The sequence below is a fragment of the Numida meleagris genome, chromosome 1 (genome assembly GCF_002078875.1).
Source record: "Numida meleagris isolate 19003 breed g44 Domestic line chromosome 1, NumMel1.0, whole genome shotgun sequence".
Taxonomy (NCBI): Eukaryota; Metazoa; Chordata; class Aves; order Galliformes; family Numididae; genus Numida; species Numida meleagris.
This window is the reverse complement of record NC_034409.1, coordinates 112449238-112469600: the sequence shown is the minus strand read 5'-3', so window position 1 is coordinate 112469600 and position 20363 is coordinate 112449238. Positions and strand designations below refer to the sequence as shown.

Below are 20363 nucleotides of genomic sequence, written 5' to 3'. Positions count from 1 at the left end.
TTATGCAAGGTCTTTCCATTTTTACTATATTCTATAATATTGTTCCATCTACAGTTAACACATGCAATGTGTTTGGAAAATTAAAATATAGTAAAAACTGCAAACAAGTAACATATTTGCTGCTCTGCCATTCCACAGACTCAGCAAAATGTGTATGCGTGGAGCCTATACGCTGTCACGCTCAATTTCTATCCTCTGGTTTTGAGGACTACCGCTTAACAAAACCGTCATTCCAATGACAGCTTAACAGCTTTTTATTTGTACAAAAAATGATTTCCCAGCATGAAGGTACATTCTCTATGAAGCGCGTTTCAACACTATTATGTCAGAAAATAGGCTTTCTGCATTCTTCCAAATCTTAGACTGCAACCCCTGTTTTGTATTTAGATGCAGATGGTGTACATGTTGAAATTTAATGCAACTATTATCATCTGCAGTGCATGTCACCAGCCAATAACGGGCAGTCTCTAAATTCCAGGGAGTGTGCTTTCATTGTGGGAAAGGTTGAGGAATCACAAGGGGTAGGGGGGGAATGGGAGGTAGTTGTTGACTGAAATCTGTTTTATGGTAGATTGCCCACAATAGCACATTTTAATACAGTGCACTGTATGTTCCCACAGATACAAAGTCTACTACATGAAAGACTGGAAAGCCACCACAGAGGAAAACACTGCTGCAATTCATAGCAAATGTCCCTTTGGCACAGGAATGTTAATATGCTACATACTGCAGCGAAGCTAGGACATCCAAATAGATAGAAACTATTACAACAAGCTAAAAATTGCCAACAGTAACTATTTAAAGGACATTAGTTACTTTTTATATATAGTGCATGCATTCAGCTAGAAGAAATCTGGTACTACATTGTTGGCCATAAAGGGAAAAGTTGGACAAGTTCTAAAAAGAGATCAAACCCTGATCCAGATCCTCAGTTAATGTCAAGTAAATAATGTCCACTTAGATCGGCAGAGGAAATTTCACAGAGTGCAAAGACTGTGTGTCAGAGCAAGAGTTAACTGAAAAACTACTACTCATGTGGCTGCAATTCTAATTGTACATATTCAATAATCCAGTTGAACAAAATATTAATTAAAAAAAAAGCACCTATGAAACATTGATTTCAAGTGCTATCTCACTTTCCCACAAAATTCACTCTCTCCTTGCCTTCAGGAAGAATGAGAATGCAAAAGCAATAGACATCGTGACAGCAACAGATACCCTCTTCCCACCTTTAAAACCAATCTATATGTCCTCACAGGTATCCATCCACAAGCAGAAATACAATCTGTGTGCAAGAGTATAGAAATACAATTCCTATGGTTTAGCAATAACACATATGATGGTCTTCGAGAAGGTCACATCCTGAAGGGCAAATTGTTTGTTCCCCTAACAATCAAGAAATCTATGACTCTTGCTTTCATAATTTAGTAATGCTCTGCTTTTCATATACACACTGCTCAGCAATAGGATCTTATTTAAACAAACAGGCTCAAGCAGGGGAAAAAAAGAGCAAACAAAAACACCTTCAGGTATTAAGTTTGTAAGCGGAAGGAATGGATTAACAGGCTGCCCAGGGCTGTAGGAAACTGAAAATATCTTATCAATTTTACATGGTTGACTTATGGTGATTTACAGGGCTTTTTGTCACATAATCCCATGGTGTAAAGGAAATTCTGTTCTAGTCTGTTAGGATGCAAGCAGAGGAAACATTTAGAAAAGGACTAGGAACAAGAGAAGATATAGGATGAAGGGGAAGTGAGAAAAACCTATCAAAGCATGAGTAAAGTAAAAAGAAATAAAATAGGCTTTATACAGCCCATATAGATTAACATTCCCTTATTTGTAATTCTGAATAACAGAAATTAATAATGGAAACATTTGCTGAATGGTATTTGTACTTTTTATTGTAAAGGTCAAAGAGGTGCATAATGGTTTTGCAAAGAGAAAAAAGTAACTGTAATAAGGTCTATTACTTACTATACTGCTCTGTAACACTAAAGCAAAGAGTGATGAACTGTACCTTTGGAGACTCTAAGGAATTGTCTTTTATAGCAGAAAGGTCAAAACGGAATTTAGAAGAGCAGCTATTAAGTTACGTGGTCTTTATGTATCGTTCACAGTTTGCCAGTGAATTTGCAGGAATTTTTACACTGGGGAACAGACTTGTTCCCTTTTAGTATTGAAGTAGGAGAACCCAATCTCTTTGCATGTTATTCCCCCATCACACACAGTCTTTCAAATATATTTCCCTGCTTTTATATTTATCGGTAGCTATTTGAAATGAATGTAAGCCAATTTCATAAATCCTGCCCCGTTCATCTTGGAAGGTAGAAGCTGGCACAAGCACAAACACACAGCAGAGTTGGGTGAGGGCAACCGATACGCACACAGAAGATGTCTCATCCCTTACATGCTATGTGAAAGCACTTTCAGCCCATGGGAAAGCTCTCTGAAGTTGAATGAGATGGCAGAAGGGGAGGTGATAAAAGATCTGCACTGAGAATGTCATCTATTTAAGCTGCACACAACACATCGATATTTTGTCTATGACACAGCACCCAGATAGTGTTTCACAGCATTGACCAGCCAGGGACGGCTGCACTCCTTTGCTGCCAGGACAAAGCAGCCTGAAGAACAGGCACATCCACACAGAAAGTTTTTCTACACTTGGGCAGTGGGGATCTTCAGTTTTGCATTCTACAAATTATTGCCTAACAGCGTATCTGAGAGCAGTTTCTCTGAGCTTTCCTCACTTTCCACACAAGGCATGTGAATTAACTGAAAACCTCCATGCATCCCTGACAAGTCCACATGAACACTTTTTCCAAAGTAATTCCATCTTCCTGCTGCTTATAGGCAAAACAGTCAAGGATCTGATCAGCAAATTTGAGTTAGAAGTATAACACCTATCAGCTTCAGAGAAGACAACATCTAGTGCACATCATAAATTTAAGAGAAAATCAAAGTTTAAAGGCAGAAGGAAGCCAGGTTCTGTTCCATTAATACCAAAACAGCGTGACAGAAGAATCTTCCTCCCTCTTTGAACAAAAATCTCATTAAATCAGCATTTCTGGAGACCACCTACTTAAAACCAAAGTGGAATGACAATGTTCTCACTTGGATGTTTTACCCATCTCAGCGTGAGATAGCAGGTGTTGTTCCCTGCCAGGGTCACAGAAGGAATCTCATTCACAGTTCCAGCTTTGGACGCCTCCTGGAAAATTCGTAATGACATAAAATGAGGTTTCCACAAAGGAAATGCTTCACAGCAGTCATTACTCAGCTGCTCTAGAAAAAGATATAAATCATTTCTCTTCTCTAGGAGAAAACCAAGGCAACTGCTGACATATTTGTAGCAAGCATTCTAACTACCATCTCAGCCAAACACGAATGTTCATCCATCTGGCTCATTAGGAGTCTGTGCTCCAGTTAATCCAGGTCAAATCTGTCTTATTTCTGCTCAGTGGAAACTATTATTGGAAGGCCTGCACAAGGCCCACAGATCGAGACAAACAGCTATACAGAGCTTAGGGCACAAACATCATGCAACAACAAAAAAGAGCCTTCTGCTCTAGGTACAATTAGGTAACATGGATCTAAACATGTCAAGGCTCATTCTTGATTGCATTACTAAGTTCAAAAAGAATTTTACAGTAGAATATGTGTTATTTATACATGACATTGAGAAGTAGTTCTAAAGATTGCAGAGACTACAATCTAGAACCTTTATATCATGAAAATAAGGCTAGCACGGTATCTTGCTGAAATTCAGTTAAGCACAAAATAGAATCAGCAGATTAGTCCTAGGGGAATAAAGAAAAAACAAAATCAACCAAACAAATAAGAAAAGAAAAACTCCAGGTTGAGGGGGGAAAAAAGTCAAAATAAATAGTTTTCAAGAACAAATTTTTCATTCAACTGATAATTTATGTAAGACTACCCAGATTTTCAGTGGTTTCCTCAGAAAATCTTTAGAACTGTATTTCTACTGCAAGTTAAAAATGTCAATCTTCATAAAGCAAACATAAAATTACACAACAATATGTGTTGCAAGATGCCATCTAGTTCAACACTGGTCTCAAAGCAGGTCTCTCGTCAATCTGATCTAGAAGTACAGGGCTGCATCCAGGTAAGTTCCAAACACAACCGAAAGAGGTGATTCCACAGCCCCTCTGGGCAACCTGCTCTAGTGCTCAGCTAGTGATCCTCACAGTAAGAAAAAGAATAAATACTAAAATTGTTTTTTGTATCTTGTCAAAATTTTTATTTTAGGAAACATGTTTCATCCTTTCCCTGTATACCCCTGAGAAGAATTTTTTTTTCATTTTCTCCGTAACTACCTATTAGGCAGCTGAAGACAGCAATTAGATCCCCACCCCCTCTCCCTCCCCCTTAGCCTTTTCATAGCTAATTGGCACAGTAGTTGTACTTTTATCACTTGGGAGAGTACCATTTCACAGTGTGTACAGTTCCTAAATTTTTTGTAATTACAGGATTTTAGGCTTTTCTCACTTTGTAATTATGGATGGACATAGCAGTAAATAAAAGGACGAAAACATCCTATTTTTCAGCATTTCTCTCATGCAAACACTTATACATACATAGCTAAATGCCATGTAAATATAATATATTAAACCTGTGCAGAATTACCTGAGTTCTCTAAAAATGTCTGAAGCAAACTCAAACAATGGTCAGGGAAACCACGAGCAGCAAAGATTTAACCACAAAAACTGAATTATGTTGTACATGTAAGCAATAATGATGATCACACATTTGTGAAATAGCTCTTGAAACAGTTCCTCCGTTTTTGATCAGAACATGTACATCTGTATTAATGGGAAAAAAGTGAATCCATACCTAGCAAGCACATCTAATTGCTTGCCTCCAAAAGCCAGTTCCTCAAAGCAGAAAAGCCCTGAACTGTGCTAGAAAGGCCATGAGTCTCACTCTCTAGCCAAGATGTTGAAAACATCAAGAAGAACCCTTACTGGGTGATGTTTCAATAGTTTTTTCACTGTAACTAATTACCATTGTGGAGAAACAAAACTTATCCTTGCATATATGTACCAAGCACTGCAATCTTTCAATGGCAAAACTATTTTCTAAGGTTGAACTGGGAAATTTCCATAACATTTTTTCAACAGTAGGCTTGCGGGTTTAAAGGAACTGTAGCACAGAGATGCAAGAACCTAACTGGAGACAAATAATAGTAACTTATAGCAGGCAGTTAGGTCATCCTCACTGCAAGCAGCAAGACGAGAAGGAGAGAAAATCATCACAGACACTCTTCACAGTGTGACTGAAGTCAAGTTATTATCAAAAAGAATCTTTGAACACAGCATTGTTGTACTTGACTTAGGCATATGAATTAGCAAATCAGAGAAGCTGCAGTCAGTCAAGTTTCACAGTAAGTGCCAAGGGAAAAGATTTATACATGTATTAATATTTTATAGTATTGTAACACCAAATGCAGTATATATCAAATATGAAATTTATGAAATTCAGTACCGACTTTCCAACTTTCCCCAGAAAAACACACTACAAGATGTTACAATAAATAGGAAAATGTATTTTTTTTTTCTAAAGCCATTAAAACTCTTTTTTTTTTTCTCCCAGTTGAAGGATTTGAATTGCGTTCCTAGGAGAAAGCTACATTTTCCTCTGTCATCTATTTCGTCAGTATTCAAATATCTAGCAAAAAGAAAGAGACGAAACATAGCAAGAGAAATTGAGGAACACTAAGGAAAAAAAGACAGGATTTTACAGGGATCAAGAAGGAACTAAATATAAAAGTATGTATGTGGTCACTCAGAATAAATGATTTGGGGAGAAGAGCTTTTCTAGAAAACAAAACTGCCTCGCAGTTGAAGACACTGAAATGTCTGCAAACCTGATTTTGAGGAAGAAAGATGAGGAACAGTCAGATATTCCTACCATGTTAAGGGGAGCACTTCACTCCTTTTTCTTGGCTCAAAGAAGTCTCACCATAGAGTGTGAGACTTGTGTTCTTTGGAGATAAACAGCAAAGTACTATAGGTGAAAACAGCCTTTTTCACAGATCAAGAGGCAATATTATCTATACCATGGAAATAAAATCCACAGTAACTCCTGCTTGTTGCTTGATGATTACGGCTCCAGAGGGGATAGCTTTTTGTTTTGTTTTCTTGTGGTGTAGCTTTCTAAAGCAGCAAGGGAGTAAGATCGTTGCAGACAGTGAGAAGGGATTAGCTTATCTCGCTGATGATTTGGGGTCAAGCCTGGCAGTGTAACTGCTGGGACAGTTCTTAGCAGTAATGATGAATCCCTCTGAAAAAAGGAATAGAAGGATTCAGCATCAGTGGCAACAGCCATCCGTATTACTATTTCAAAAATTTCAAGTTACTGACAATAAAGGGAGTGATGAAAGAGTCTGAGCAGGACATTTGCCCATAGTCCCTTTACCTGGTGAGAAAGGCAGTGTCTCCTATCAACTTTCCTAGCTTTTTGTGCTAAGGAGTACAAGGCTCCCAAACTTATTTTATCCAAACTATGTAAAAACTGAATCCGATTTTTCTGAGGATGTGGGAGGAAAGGGGCAAAGGGAGAACTATGACAGTACATAAGTGAGAGAGACCCAGAAGCACATAGTTTGGCAAGGGCACTGTTATCCAAACAATGATTAATAGGACCAGCACTGGAAGCACTGCTGCAGACAGGGCCTCCATGAAAATGCAGCATTCCTCTCTTCCCTCGGTCAAAGTCCCAATGAATACATCTCTGTTTCAGGAGTGCGTGGGTCTGTGAGGCTGAGGCCTTGCCCCAGACTGGCGTGGTAGCATTCCCTCTACAGCCTGCAGCCTCCAGTGCATAAGATGGATGTGTTTCAGCCCACAGGGATGTGGTGGGCCCAGAGACCAGATGTCAGTACAGTGATCACTTGCCTGGAAAAGTACAGGGGCCTCCCAGGAACTCCTCTTGAGTACTGCTGTCTATGGCACTCTCTTCTCTGACCTTCAATGAGAAAAAGCAAGCTCATACCAAGGTATGCCTACCCATGAAGTGGGCGAGAGAAGAAGATGTATAAGACAGTTGTCCCAATTAGCACTGAAAACTAAGCAGAAGCTTAGGCTGTGATGAGTTAGATCCACCACAACTTATGCATAATCCATAATTTATGCCATACCACATCAACCAAATGTTATGGTTTATTCTAGACAGAGAACAAGATGGACTACATGCAGACCTACTGAAATGGCCATAAAACAGGCCTGTCATGGTGGGAAGGAAAGAACTGGGATGGTCTCTGAGTTAGAAACATGTGTTTGCTCATGCTTATCACCTCACACATTTCGTGAAAGTTGCAACTCCATCAGCAAGGTCTTGCAAACCTACCTGCGAGCCAGGTGAGAAGACACAGGGAAAAAGATGCAGATGAGAAATTAAGATAGAAGAATAATCTCCCGTAGTTGCTAATCCTATTTGTAATTCTTAAGTGTCTGCTGTACTTTCTATTCTCATACAAGTTCCTTGCAAGCGTGCATTATGTTGGTATAGCTCCATGGCTGTCCTCTCTTTCTCACCTCTCAACTCCTTCCACCAGCCCTCTCTGTCTGCCTTCCGGCTGGTTGCTTCTCTGCCTCTACTCGACACATCCCCATGTAGTTTCATACAGCCTTCTTGTTTCTGCTTTTCCATCAGTCTCCAACAGCCCCAATCTTTGAAAGGCATCCACCGTTTACCATAATATTTCCATCATCAAAACAAGTTCTTGTAATTATTTTGTAAATCTAGTGGTGCTATTAGTCTCTAAAACATGGGATTCGCTGATTTTCTGGTGCAATTCCAGCTATGTAACAGCACTGACACTTTTGTCTGTTAAAAATGATAATGATATTGTTAATAGTTAAGGCCCCATAAAAAGGTTTCTCTGCATGAAGTCAGGCTTGAGTGTTACACTTAATCTGCAGTAACATTTTAAATTGCATTTATATCAAAGCTTAATTGAAGTGTGCATACAATTTCCCACAAATAGTACTTTCAATTGTTATATCTGTATTAATTATAATGATTGAATCATTCATTTCACATAGATTATGTTACTGTTAGATTATTAATTTATTTGAATCATAGCTATATGATGACATAAACCAAAGTGATGTTATTTGCCTTTTTGCTTCCTCATAAACATCAATTTTGAGACTTTTCACAATACATGCATCTTGTTACTGAGTTAATGCTGTAATTATTAAAATATCTTCTTTCCATTTCCTTCCCTATCATGTTACCAAGAATCCAGTGATACCCTTCAAAATAACTAGATGTTTTGACAATTGCGTTAACAGCTAGTAACTGTGACCACCATTGTACAGAGTGCTTGAAGCTTCCTAAATTCATCTCTAGGACTCTCCTTCCAGAAATATCATTGATTGTTCCCAGCTGTAAGTTCAGACTGAGCCACAGCAATGACCACTTCACTCTTCGTCTAGGAAATACGTTCTTGCTGTCTTCTGCCAACCTAACTTTAGTGCTTGTCTTCAGAAACACCCAAAGTTTTAGCTACAATGATTACAAACTTGGAATCCCCTTCTGACCTCAGGATTTTGCACAGCATATCAGCAATTAATATTCAATTAATGCTTATAGACACATTGACTATGCTACATATCTACATAGCAAACTGTTGACACATTCATTTTTATTTCAAACTGTATGCTCTAGATAGCATAAAATATAGAGTACAGTGATAACTGTTAGCATATCTAGCATCTTCTGAAATCAGGTACAGCAACTCCCCAGGAATGGATTCTCACAAAACAAACAAACAAACAAACAAACAAAACACTGAAAATGAAAAGAATATAGGGATTTTTACTATAGCAATACATCATTATAAGCAAACAAACATAACATAATCTCTGGTGTTTATTAGGAAAAGGCCTCAGGCTGTTATCCCAGAATTTTGTGCTGTTTCTGTGCGAGAAAGACATAACAGGATTTTTGAAAGCAATTTCTCATGAATGGCTGCAGCCATGGATATAGCTGTAGACCAAGAAATAGCCTCCAGAGGATGCAAATTAGAATACAAAGGATTACAATAAAATAAAATAAAAATAGAGATTAGGCAAATTCACTTGCTGTAAAATTGAAACAGAATATAACTTTGAAAGAGGTAGAATCAACTTAAGGAATCCTGGAAGCAGTATATATCCTTTTTGGCTCAAAAATACCCTCTCTCTAGATAAAAAGCTGCTGTACAGAAATGGATCTTACAATTTTCTGAATCAAGACTATAAAAGTTTCTGATCGGTTCCGAAGTGGGAGAAATCCCACTAGAAGACTTCTGAATTTCTTGGTACATTTTTTGTTTCTTTTAACTTTTAAATATTTGGGAATAATCAGAAGTTAACACTGTAGTAGAAGATGATAACAAGATAAGGAAATAGATGCAACAAACAACTTATCTACGTCTAAAGGTTTAATCTGCAAAGTTAACCACAGTTCTTCCGTTAGAGAAATTACATTGTTTAAGGGCACTGGTTAAGTGCATGCCTTTGGAAGGCAAGAAACATCTCAAGGGGCTTACTTTTATTTATTTTTTAATATTTTTTTGTCTTTTTTTTTTTAATTCAAGAGACAAGACCTAAAATCTCAGTGTTTATACTTATTTGAACTAAAGGTCTGTCAGGCTTTGAAAGCATCATTGCACTGAAGAGTAAACTGCCAATGAGTCTTCAGAATAATAACCATATTTTTACAGAGTACAGATTAGGTAAATGGCCAGTGAGGTGGACAGAATAACTTTTTCAACCAACCAAACTGGATATGAGTCAGCTGTACCTTTGCAGCAAAGGCCAGCAGTGCCCTGGGTTACATTAAGCATGGCATTGCCAGCTGGAAGAAGGTGATCCTTCCCCTCTGGTCAGCTCTGGTGAGATGCTTCCAGTGCTGAGAAGGGCTGGGCTGCCCAGTGCAAGAGAGACATGGGCATACTGGAAGGCATCGACTGAAGGATGCTGAAATGAAACAGGCTGAAGCATCTCTCCTACGAGGAGTGGCTGAGAGAGTTGAAACTGTTCAGCCTGGAGAAGAGAAGGCTCAGGGGGATCTTACCAGATTGGAATGCGTGGAAAAGACAGAGTCAAACTACTCTCCTTGGTGCCCACTGACAGGATCATAAACAGCCATAAATTGAAACATAGGACATTCTATTTAGACACAAAAAAAATACCAAAATATTCCTGTGATTGTGATCATTCCCTGGAATAGGCTGTCCGGAGTGATTGTGGAGTCTCCATCCTCAAAGATATTTAAAACCTGAGTCGACAGCCCTGAGCAACCTGCCCTCACTGACCCTACTCTGAGCAGGGAATTTGGACTAGATGATCTCCAGAGGGGCCTTCCAGCCTCGGCTGGGCTGTGACTCTGTGAAATTTCATCAGTTTATAGGCTGAGCAATAGTTTCTGGAGGTATTCCAAGACAGCTGTAACAACTCCTAGGAGCTTCTCATCGGTGAAAAAACCTCCAAAGACTGACTTATTGCACCAGGAGAAACAGAATCCCTTGGCTACTATTTATGGCCAGGATATTTTTCACTTTCTAGATGAGAATTTCCCAGGCAAGAGTCAAAAAACCTTTATGCCTACAACAGGTAAATTTAGGGAAAAATATGTCTGGCCACATCATTCAAACTATGTCCTTTCTTCAGTTAAAGGGAGGATTACTGGTCAAGTAAACTCTTCTTCACATTTGTCTACAACATGTCATAAGAAAAACGAATCAATTCAGCAGTAGCAACAGCTGGGAAGACTTGGCAAAATGACTGTTAAGTCAGCTTAAGATAATATGCAAAAACTAGCAAGTCTCCTTGGAGGAGGAAAATATTTATTTAAAGAAACAAAAGCAGTAAAGCAAAGGATATGCATAACACAGGGACAAGGGAAAGTCTAAAGAAGAAATAAAGAGAGCTGAAAACAGTATCAGTAGAAAGAGTTTGTGATCCATAATTCAGCATTTCTCCCTAAGAAGACCAGTTTGTCCTTACAAGACAAAATGGTGAACATTTACCTTGTTTCAAAGCATAACATACTTCCAGTTACAGCTTTTAGCTCTAACAGTTGAAAAACCTATTAAGGTAGTCATTGTGCTAAAAATAGAAGGATTTGTGGAATGATTCTGAATATACTTGTCTTCTTTCTGACAGGATGTAAAAAGAGACTATGCAATCTCATTTATTTTCCCAAGGCAAAAACGTGCCCCAACTTACAGTCTCTAAAGTTTTCGTCAATCAGGTAGGAAATGTCATTTCACTGGTGATATCTTTTACTCCAGATAGAGTAAGCTGATACGAGGTACAAATTCAATGTTTTACAGAAAGATGAAGGGACTGATTAAAGCAACAATTTTTAAAAGTACATCAGTATCACAGAGCCATCCTGCATCATTCAGTTGCAAGGTTGCAGACATCATGAAATTTTAAACAACTAAATAAAAATATTTAAAATTCAGATTCACGATGATTTCCTATCTTGAAAAAACTTTTGTTCCCATTAAGTGTTCTACATTCTACTGTGAGATAACTGCTCCTTTAATTCACATTTATTTCACAGTATTATGTTTCCCTCCTTACTCTGTTAGAGCTTTTTAATTATTAGGAAGAACAGAAGGGACAGAATCAACTTTATAACATGCTTGTCCTTTACAGACTACTATAAAAGGAATTGTTCGCATGTTGGCGAGAAAACAAGAATCCCTTTTCATGAAAAGTAACTTGGCTTCACCTTTGGTTTCCATTCAACAACCAATGCGACTGAAGCTTCCTCCTCTGTAAACAGTATAAGCAGAGCAAACACTTTAATCTGGATCTTCTACATTTTTTGAGATTGAGTAACCATCAGTCTACCAAGCATTTATAAATGGTGGCTTTACAATTTGGTGTAAAAATATATCAATTTCTATTTTCAGCATAATTTGCAGGATTTTGAACGGTGCGGCAGGGAATAAGCCTCAAACACGTACTAAATCACATGATAGGAGGCTGACAGCAAATCACGTCAAATGAATAAAAAAGAACTGCTGTTTTCTTGAAGCGTAGGGCAAAGTATTAATTCCTTTTGGGCTGCTAACAATCTTTACAACATAAATTTTAAACTGGGTTTATTTAAATTTGAAAGGCTATCTACAAATTCATAATCTGTCCATAACAGCTTAGACCCTTCCAAATTTCTTCCTCTGTTTTCAGTTGGGCAGATTTAAGGAGCCCCTTTCAAGCTGGGCAGGATCACTGCCCCCTGAGTTGATCTTGCTCTGGTCTCTGCAGCAAGGAGTGCTGCCTTCCTTCTCAATTGCCACCCTGAACAGATATCCTCATGTTTTCCTTTTGAATTGATTAGCTTTGGTTTAGGTAGGACAGCCTGGAAAGGCTGGGGAGCTGGCTCAGACTTTGTAAACCCAGGAATGCTGCAGACAGAATAGCTGTACATCTAGCAGTATTTTCTCCCATATTGAGGAGATGGGCACAAATCTCAGTTACTCCCAACATCAGCATAACTCGTTTATGACAGAATGTCTCATGGATTCTATCAGCTTATTTAAAGTGTCCATCATCCAGACATTTCAGGAGGTGCTCTCTAACACCTCAAAAAAGCCTAATTTTTAGGATTAAGATGTTACCAATCTTTAAAATGAAAAAAAAAAAAAAGGAAAGGAATTAGAAAATAATAATAATAATTTTTCCAACAACTCAGCAACAGCTGGGAAGCTGTGAGCTTTGTTCAGAGAGAAAATAATTCATGAATAGTCTTTTACAAGGAACATGCAATTTTTTATTTTTTTTTTTTAAGAGAAAAATGTGAACTACTGAAATGCACATGCATTGCAAGAGCTGGAATAGGGTTGGAGGTAGGATAGATGGGCAGAAACCCTAGAGTTTTCCACAGGTCTTTTGAAGCATATGCCATCAGCTACTGGGTCAACATAATCACAGGACTTGCTACTGCAGGAATATTTATAAGAGAAATGTAAGAATCTTGTATCTGATTAGGTCCAGTAAAGAAATATTCCTTTTTTTCTCCCCTTTCCCTCCCCCCACCCCTTTACTTTTTCTTCTCATCTCTTGTGACTGCTACCCATGACCTTCACAAGAAAAGGCCTGTGCTTTGATAGCAGGCTGCAACCCCCAAGGACCAGCATGTCTTTCCGGGAGAAAAAACTGTTGCCTTGCTCAGAATCCAATCAAAACCTGAATGTGCCAAGGAAAAAAACAAACCAAGGACATCATTATTCCATCTCATTGTGATTTGGCTTGCCTTCAAATCACATACCCAGTATATCTGAAATAGCAGCAACGCCTCCATTTGCCGAGCCTTCCAGCACTTTAATCAAAGTATCTTTCAGAATAAAGAGGCAGAAATGTCAAATTCCAATCACCCTTTAAATTCCTCCAATTCCCTGCACTACACAAAATTAAAAGCCTTAAGCGTGGCTAATTTCCCTTACAAGTGTGTGTGCATGCAGGCGCTCAGCCAGAGGTGGCGGGCGCCCATTTTAGATGCGGCAAGGCCCCAAGGGGCACGGCGAGGCGGGCAGGCCCCTGGCGGGCACCGCAGACCCACAGTCACACACTGGCAGCCCTGACATCTCACATGGGATGGCAGCCTCCACACTGTGCAGGAAACATGTATTTGGTGTCTTCCATCAGGACAGTAGTACATATCTCATCCAGTGTATGCTGCAAGTAAATACTGGCCTGCCTTCTTTTTAAGATTACATGAAGAGTTACCAGATGCAGGTTTTGCTGTTTTTACTGGGACACATTTGGAGGGCAAGAGATTCACAGCTTTCTCAAGCCTTACCAACAGCAAGAAAAATGATACAGTCAAAAGAAGCAGGCACAGAGGATTTGATGAGCCCACCTGGAACTCTGACTTGGACGGCTCTTGTTCCACGGGTCCCTAGGGGTCTCCCAGGATCTTTTAGAAAAGGCAGGGTAAGAAAAATGGGTTCCTCGTTTGGGTCTTCATTTAGGTTGTATCTCTACACACTGCAGAATTTCAAGCTACAAACAGCATATATTATTCTTTGTTTTTTAAAAGGAATCTCCAAGCCATTGGTATACATCACAGAAAAATACTGCAGAAGACAAATCCACCCTAAGGACTAACATACTTACATAATTTTTTTCTATGAGGAAACTTTCACGCCTATCATTTTTATGACGATAATTATGCTAATTTATCTGCTAAGATAATCATTCTCTAAAAATACCTTCAAGAAATGTGCTATCTTAATTGTTGTCATGTAACATATATTCATGTAAGTACATATTCAAAATTACAAGGACACACTCTTTTGCTCAAATCAGACTTCTTTCTACACATGCTTGCAACATTTGCAAACAACATTTTCCCTTTAGGAATGAAAGACTGCAAGCTAATAATAAAAAATTAATCTCACAGATTTAGATTATTTACAAAACAGAGAAAGAAAGGACCAGGAAACCTCCTAGAAATTAGCCTCATGCTCTAAATAATACCCACAGATTAAAACAGGACTTGCAATTGGAACCAAGGAAGAAGTCTGAATTTTAAGAAAGTCATATATCTGTCCTTCAAAACACATCATTAAAATCTTTTCCAATCTGTTGCACATGAGATACAGCAAGAAGCACAGAGTGCAAGGCTTTGTAGTATCTGCAGCGAGTACCGCGAACCAAAACAAACATCTCATCCGCTCCACATGTTTTCCTGGGAAGATGAACAAGCACGTTCTCTGGTGCAGCCCAGCTGGCAAGTCTCTCTGCAAAGCCACAGTCTATAACCATCATTTCTTCTTTCCACAAAGCTCAGGCTTTGATAAGGCAAAATTATTTAAAATTCCCAGTGCTGTTCTGCCTCCCCTGACAGTGATCCAGTATTATCACAAGTGCGTTCTCCTCGACAGCACTGTGATGCTATGGAGTTCTGTTAAATTTATTGAGGAGTCCTTTCAGTGGTTAGCTATAACACAGTACAGTGGTTATCCTCCTAAATGATGATTAAGCTTTTGGGTAACATTTAATTGAAAATGTACTGTGAAAATCAACAAGTCAGTCTTTTCAAATCAAGGCTGCTCGGTTCACAATCCAGTTGAATGTGATTTTGTCTATCAGTAATCCATGACAAAGATAGATGAGCTTAATCCTGTCCCTCGGGTGATCATGTAAAAAAGCTTCCCCCTTTGAACAAATCTCAGGCTCAGATAATTTCAAAGTATTAGTTAAGGGTTAATGTGCTTTGTGTTTTTTTCTTTTTTCAAATATTTTACCTTTTCAGTTATAAATAACTTTATCTGATCAGCAACTATACAGTAAAGTATATTCTACTAGCAACATAATTAAATCTTTTTCCTTAAATATATAATATATACACATTCAGAAATAGTAAAGAGGTTCATTTTCACAGGACTTTCAGTTTCACTTGTGTCATGCTGCCCTAGAGTGAGGTGGGGTCAGCAGTGATGCTGGGGACGAGGGGAAAGGAGATGACTCTAGGTCAGAGAAGCCAGGACAGCATATGCTGGGGAGAGGCTTCACCAGCACTACTTTCCTCATATTCATTACCTGAAGAGATTTGCTGCCATCGCCTTCCCATCTCACTGAGTTACTTCCAGCCCTGACACATCGCATGGCCCAACAGAAAGGGTCTCAGCAAAGTGAAGCAACTGGTGCTGACATGCTAGCACTAACCTGGGGTGTGAGTGCCTCGCAGCATTATTTTGAAGTGGCAGAGCTGGCGTCCATTGGCCAAGCTCTCAGAGATCATCTCCTAGTTTGGCTTTCTCCCAGAGGGATGCAGCATGTGCAGTCTGGGACAGCAACCAGTACACAGGGGTAAGCAGAGACACTGGAGAATTCACTTCAGCAGCGCACTGCTGACCTGAGCTAAAACCCAAATCTTGATGGACTCCTGCTATAGTAACACCGTAACTGCTAAGACAGCCTTTGTGGTCACTACATTTCAGGAAGGCTTCATTTCTTTTCTGCACTGGCCCTAGTTTGATTATTCATTCTATTTTTACTCACTACTTTGTGCAAATCCAAGCAGAAAAGGAGGATGCCTGTGTGAAGGGTTTGGTTCCATTTCAGACTAAAGACACAAAAAGAGGCTTGTATCTGCCAGAAAGAGAAATGTCACATACAATACTGAATACCCCAGAGAGGGTGGCTTCTGAGATTAAGTTTACAGTAATCTCATCTTAATTAAAACCAAATGAAATTGATGATATCTCATTTCCCTGCCACTTTATTATTTGGGGATCACTGTCAAACCTGCAGAAAAGACGGCCCCAAGCATTTTCCACTCTAACTCAGGCTGAACTACTCAGTTTGTGGAAAGGCTCAAGAAAGAAATGAAGCTCAAGGTGGTGAATATCTTTGTGAAAGGCCATTCTTATCAGAGTTAAGAGAAAGCAGGAGACCGAGAACCTGCCTTCAATACCGCAGTGTGGGGAGAGAGAAAAGAAAAAGGCAGAGGTAGACAGAGGGTTTGAGAAGAGAAAGCATAGATTTAAGAAAGCAAAGCTGAAGTATAAGTGACTGCTCTCAGCTCTAAGAGCAAGAAGTTTTCATCGGATACCGAGAAAGAAGCAAATCAAGCATAGAGAACAGGTGGGAGAAGTGGCCTGTCCTGAGTAAAAGCTGGGGGAAAATTTGACAGGATTATTTCAGACACATTTGTAACAGTGCAGATAAGGGCTTTCCTTTTTTAATTGAAATGCAACTATAAAAAACCTTCACAACATGATACCAAATTATACTGAGAAAAATGTCTTGCCCTTTAAAAGAGTCAGGATACAGGTGAGGAAATCAATTCAGCTAAATAATTCCCAAGAAGAGCTAGGACAGCTCCCTTTCATTTTAGATACAAATGTAGTTATGTGACACGATTTAGCAAGTGATTTAATGGCTCTTGTCATGAATGCTATTCATCTGCTAGATGCAAATCTGGTTTGCTATTCATATTTTTCAAAAGCTCTAACGCAGCTATTTTTTTTCTTTCTTTCACCTACTACATCTTTCAAGTGCAATTACAACTTCTGTGCAAAGCAGCAAAGATCTTTCAGCCTTACTTAGTGAGCACCCACCCAGCTTCCCTTGCAGCTCCCGCTCTTCCTCGAGGCTGAGCAGTTGGGTTGATGTTGTGACTGTCCTGGAGAGAGAGTTGATGGAAAAAGGAAGGTAACAAGTTCTCCTCATTTCTCTCAAAAGAGGACAGATGGAAAATGCTGAGCACTACACAGTGAAATTCCTTAAGAAATTCCCATAACATAACTTACTCCCAAGCCCACCTTGGGAGTACTGTGTATTTTCAGAAGTCATCTGCCTCATTATTTAATAAATAGTGATGCTGAATGCATAATTCTATCCCTTCTTGAATTGTTGGATTGTATCCAACAAGAAAAGGGTCCTACCACTGCTGAGCCTCTCCTAGCAGTACAAAACTGACTTAAGTCTTATTTACAGCAATTTACACCAAGAAAATGTAATTTGATTTCATCTTGAAAAAAGGAAAGCGAACTATGGTATAAGACCATACCTGCACCTTGGCATTTTCTGTTTTTAGCTTCAAAGACACAAAATCTACCATTATTTTCAGGAAGCTTCATCAGAAGTGAGGTGCCATACAGCCAATCTTATGCTATGGGGGAAAATGACAGTGTGTACATATTCCTTGGCCTTGGAAAAATAACAGGAAAGCAGGAATTCTATTACTACTCTGAAAGTGGAAGAGCGAAAATAGATTATAAAGCAGAGGGTGGGGACCACAGATTAAGTCTGGGCAATATTGACAGTTTGGATTTTTTTCAGCACAATCTGTTTTGGGAAGCCTGGACTGGGGAGGGAGAAGAAAGATTGTCTGGGCGTGTGGTAGATGGATTTTAAAACCCTCTCTCATTCTTTTACTCTTGGCTCTCTTCATTCTCTTACTCTTGGCGTCCTCATTTTTCCTCTTGCTGCACATAAAGGATAGCTTTAAACTAACAAACAAGCACTGGAAAACACGCCTGCTCTTTTCTGGGAAGTGCATGGGAGAGCTCAGCTGCCACCCCCTCGCTCGGCTGCCACCAGACAGCTCGGTGACAAGAGAGATCCCTTACAGCCTAAGTTAGCATGAGGCAGGGAAATGGCATATGACATTAAAGTTCAAAGCAATTGATTACACCTTTGATGTGTTGCCAAACAGTTAGCCCAGTGACACTCTTTTTTTCAGCTATACTGATCTATTTTCTCAATAGTTTTTTTTAACCCCACTCTTCAATAAGTGGAAAACCTCAGGATGAAATGTATTATTTTTATTCCAAGGGGAGTTGAGTACTATTTCTGGAATACTTCCTTTATATATAATGAACAGGACTTTACCCTCCTAACAGAGACCAAAAAATTCTCTTCATTTTCCCCCCCCGGTGCTCTCCTTTAGACTCTGAAAGTAAACATTTAAAAATGCATGCTGTTAGTGGGTTGCGTAGGACTATGCCGCTCTGTCAGAGCGAACATTGTGATAAATCACATCAGGCTGTTCGTACTTACAATCATCTTCCACTTCCTCATACCAAAGCACGTGAGCAGACATGAAATCTCTCCACGAAATAGAGGAAAAGAAAACAACAGTAAAATGCTTCTTGGCAAAGTATATTCCCACTTTGCTGCTTCAGTCGCTTTCGAATGAGGCTTGTCCCTGCAGACTGACAGCCGCGTGTGTCCCCACCTAAACCCCAGCAAGTTTGCAGGGCAGCACGCAGCGGGAGCCCCGGTGGGATGCAGCCGGCAGGGTCCGCGCCAGGCAGGGCGAGCCGGGGATCCTCGCTGCCACCCAGCCGGCACCGTAACTCGTGCCCTGCTCTTTGGAGGCCCCTACATGTTTCAAATTCCAGGACTTGCGCAGAAGCAATGCTCCGCGCTTCCCTCAAAACGAAGCTGATTTCCCATAATAGGACAGCCCATGCACTCTACATATAAGGCTCTGCTTCTAGGGTGGCATGTGTAATGGATTTAAATTAAGTGTTGTGGGTTTCCAAGGAATGTTTAATGCAGCAGAGTGGAGTGAAGACATTTCCTGACCCCTTTGCCTAGATGCATTGAGCCCCCTATGTAGTAGATTTCCCCCTCCACAGCCAGTAACCCACTGTCCATCCCCAGACTGAAGCTTCCCTGTTTAGGAGGGGGGTGGCAGCTCTCTGGCCTTCAGCCACTCTGTCCCAGCCCAGACTTCTGGGATTCCAACCACTCTGTTAAGCAGAGGGAGGAAAAAAAAAAAAAAAGAGAAAAAAAGAAAAGAAAACAGTGCTGTTCCCAAACTGTGTAAATACAAACACAGGTTGCAATAAGTCTGTACCAGCTTGGAGAGAAAAAAACTATTGACTTACATTTGACCTTTCCACTCCCAACAAAACCATGCAGTACTACTGCTAGACGCAGCCCGGGAACAAGTTGCAGAAGAAACAGAGGAGTGCACGGAAACATTCCTCAATTCCCAAGTCTCAAAAGCTGCATATCCCAAATAGGTGAAATAGGTGGGACCTGGGCTTGCCCCCTCCCCTGCACTGGCCCAAAGCCTCCTTAGTTTCTATGGGAAAGGAAAAGCAGGCACCCACAGTAATATTTTAGAATGGGACTGCAGCTCCTCCACCCAAGCCCAGTCTTTTATATGGCTACTTCATTGAATATGTATATTTCGTAGACCACATTGGACCATAAGGAATCATTATTAATTCAGTACTTCATTTGAAAAGTCATTTGAAAGAACATGCTTACTTTGCTCATTATTTTTTTAAAAATTCATCCTTAAAAAAATGACCAATATGTTATTCTGCTTTCGAGCCTAAAGTGTCCTAATGGTGATTACACATTTGTAAGTAAAATTCTGGATTATACAGAAAAATAAACACAAAAATGAACTGCATAATATACCTTAGCGGCAACTGGTATTTTCAACATCAATAGTCAAATTAATACCCTGGAGAACCTGGATGTACAGTACACGCCAACAGACTCGTAAGGATTAATTTGCAGTCCACAGGAACTGCAAGTCATGAACTGATGTAGAAAATAATCTGGAGCGAAGCAGAGCACTCTGTGACAGCAGCAGCATTTTGATTATTTGAGGGAGAAGTGAACCAAGCAAACTCAGGAAAGGAACTGCTTATTGTGCAAAAGTTCTTCTAAAATATTCACAGTCACCCTTGATAACACATACTGATAATAACTGAGGCCCAGGAATGTATGTACTTAAGGACCAAAAGTGAAAGCCATCTCAAAAGTAGATCCCAAATGCTGGAACTTTAATACTCCTGACTCCTACCCAATTTAATCTTCCAAGGTGACAAACTTTCTATTCAAAACTTTCCAGGT

The 20363-nt window shown here is 39.6% G+C and overlaps 1 protein-coding gene across 14 annotated transcripts in view; it reads right to left on the bottom strand.

Moving 5' to 3' along the window:
* Positions 1 to 18887, bottom strand: part of DMD (dystrophin) — a 1007484-nt gene extending 988597 nt beyond the window's left edge. For 10 of the 14 annotated variants that reach the window (XM_021408061.1, XM_021408111.1, XM_021408134.1 and 7 more), the window contains exon 1: positions 18543 to 18886. In XM_021408061.1, coding sequence (XP_021263736.1) covers positions 18543 to 18585 — 43 coding nt within the window. In that variant the 5' untranslated portion in view covers positions 18586 to 18886. Of the gene's footprint in view, positions 1 to 18542 lie in introns of all 14 variants that reach the window. The other 4 variants (XM_021408144.1, XM_021408090.1, XM_021408081.1 and 1 more) reach the window with 4 other exon arrangements.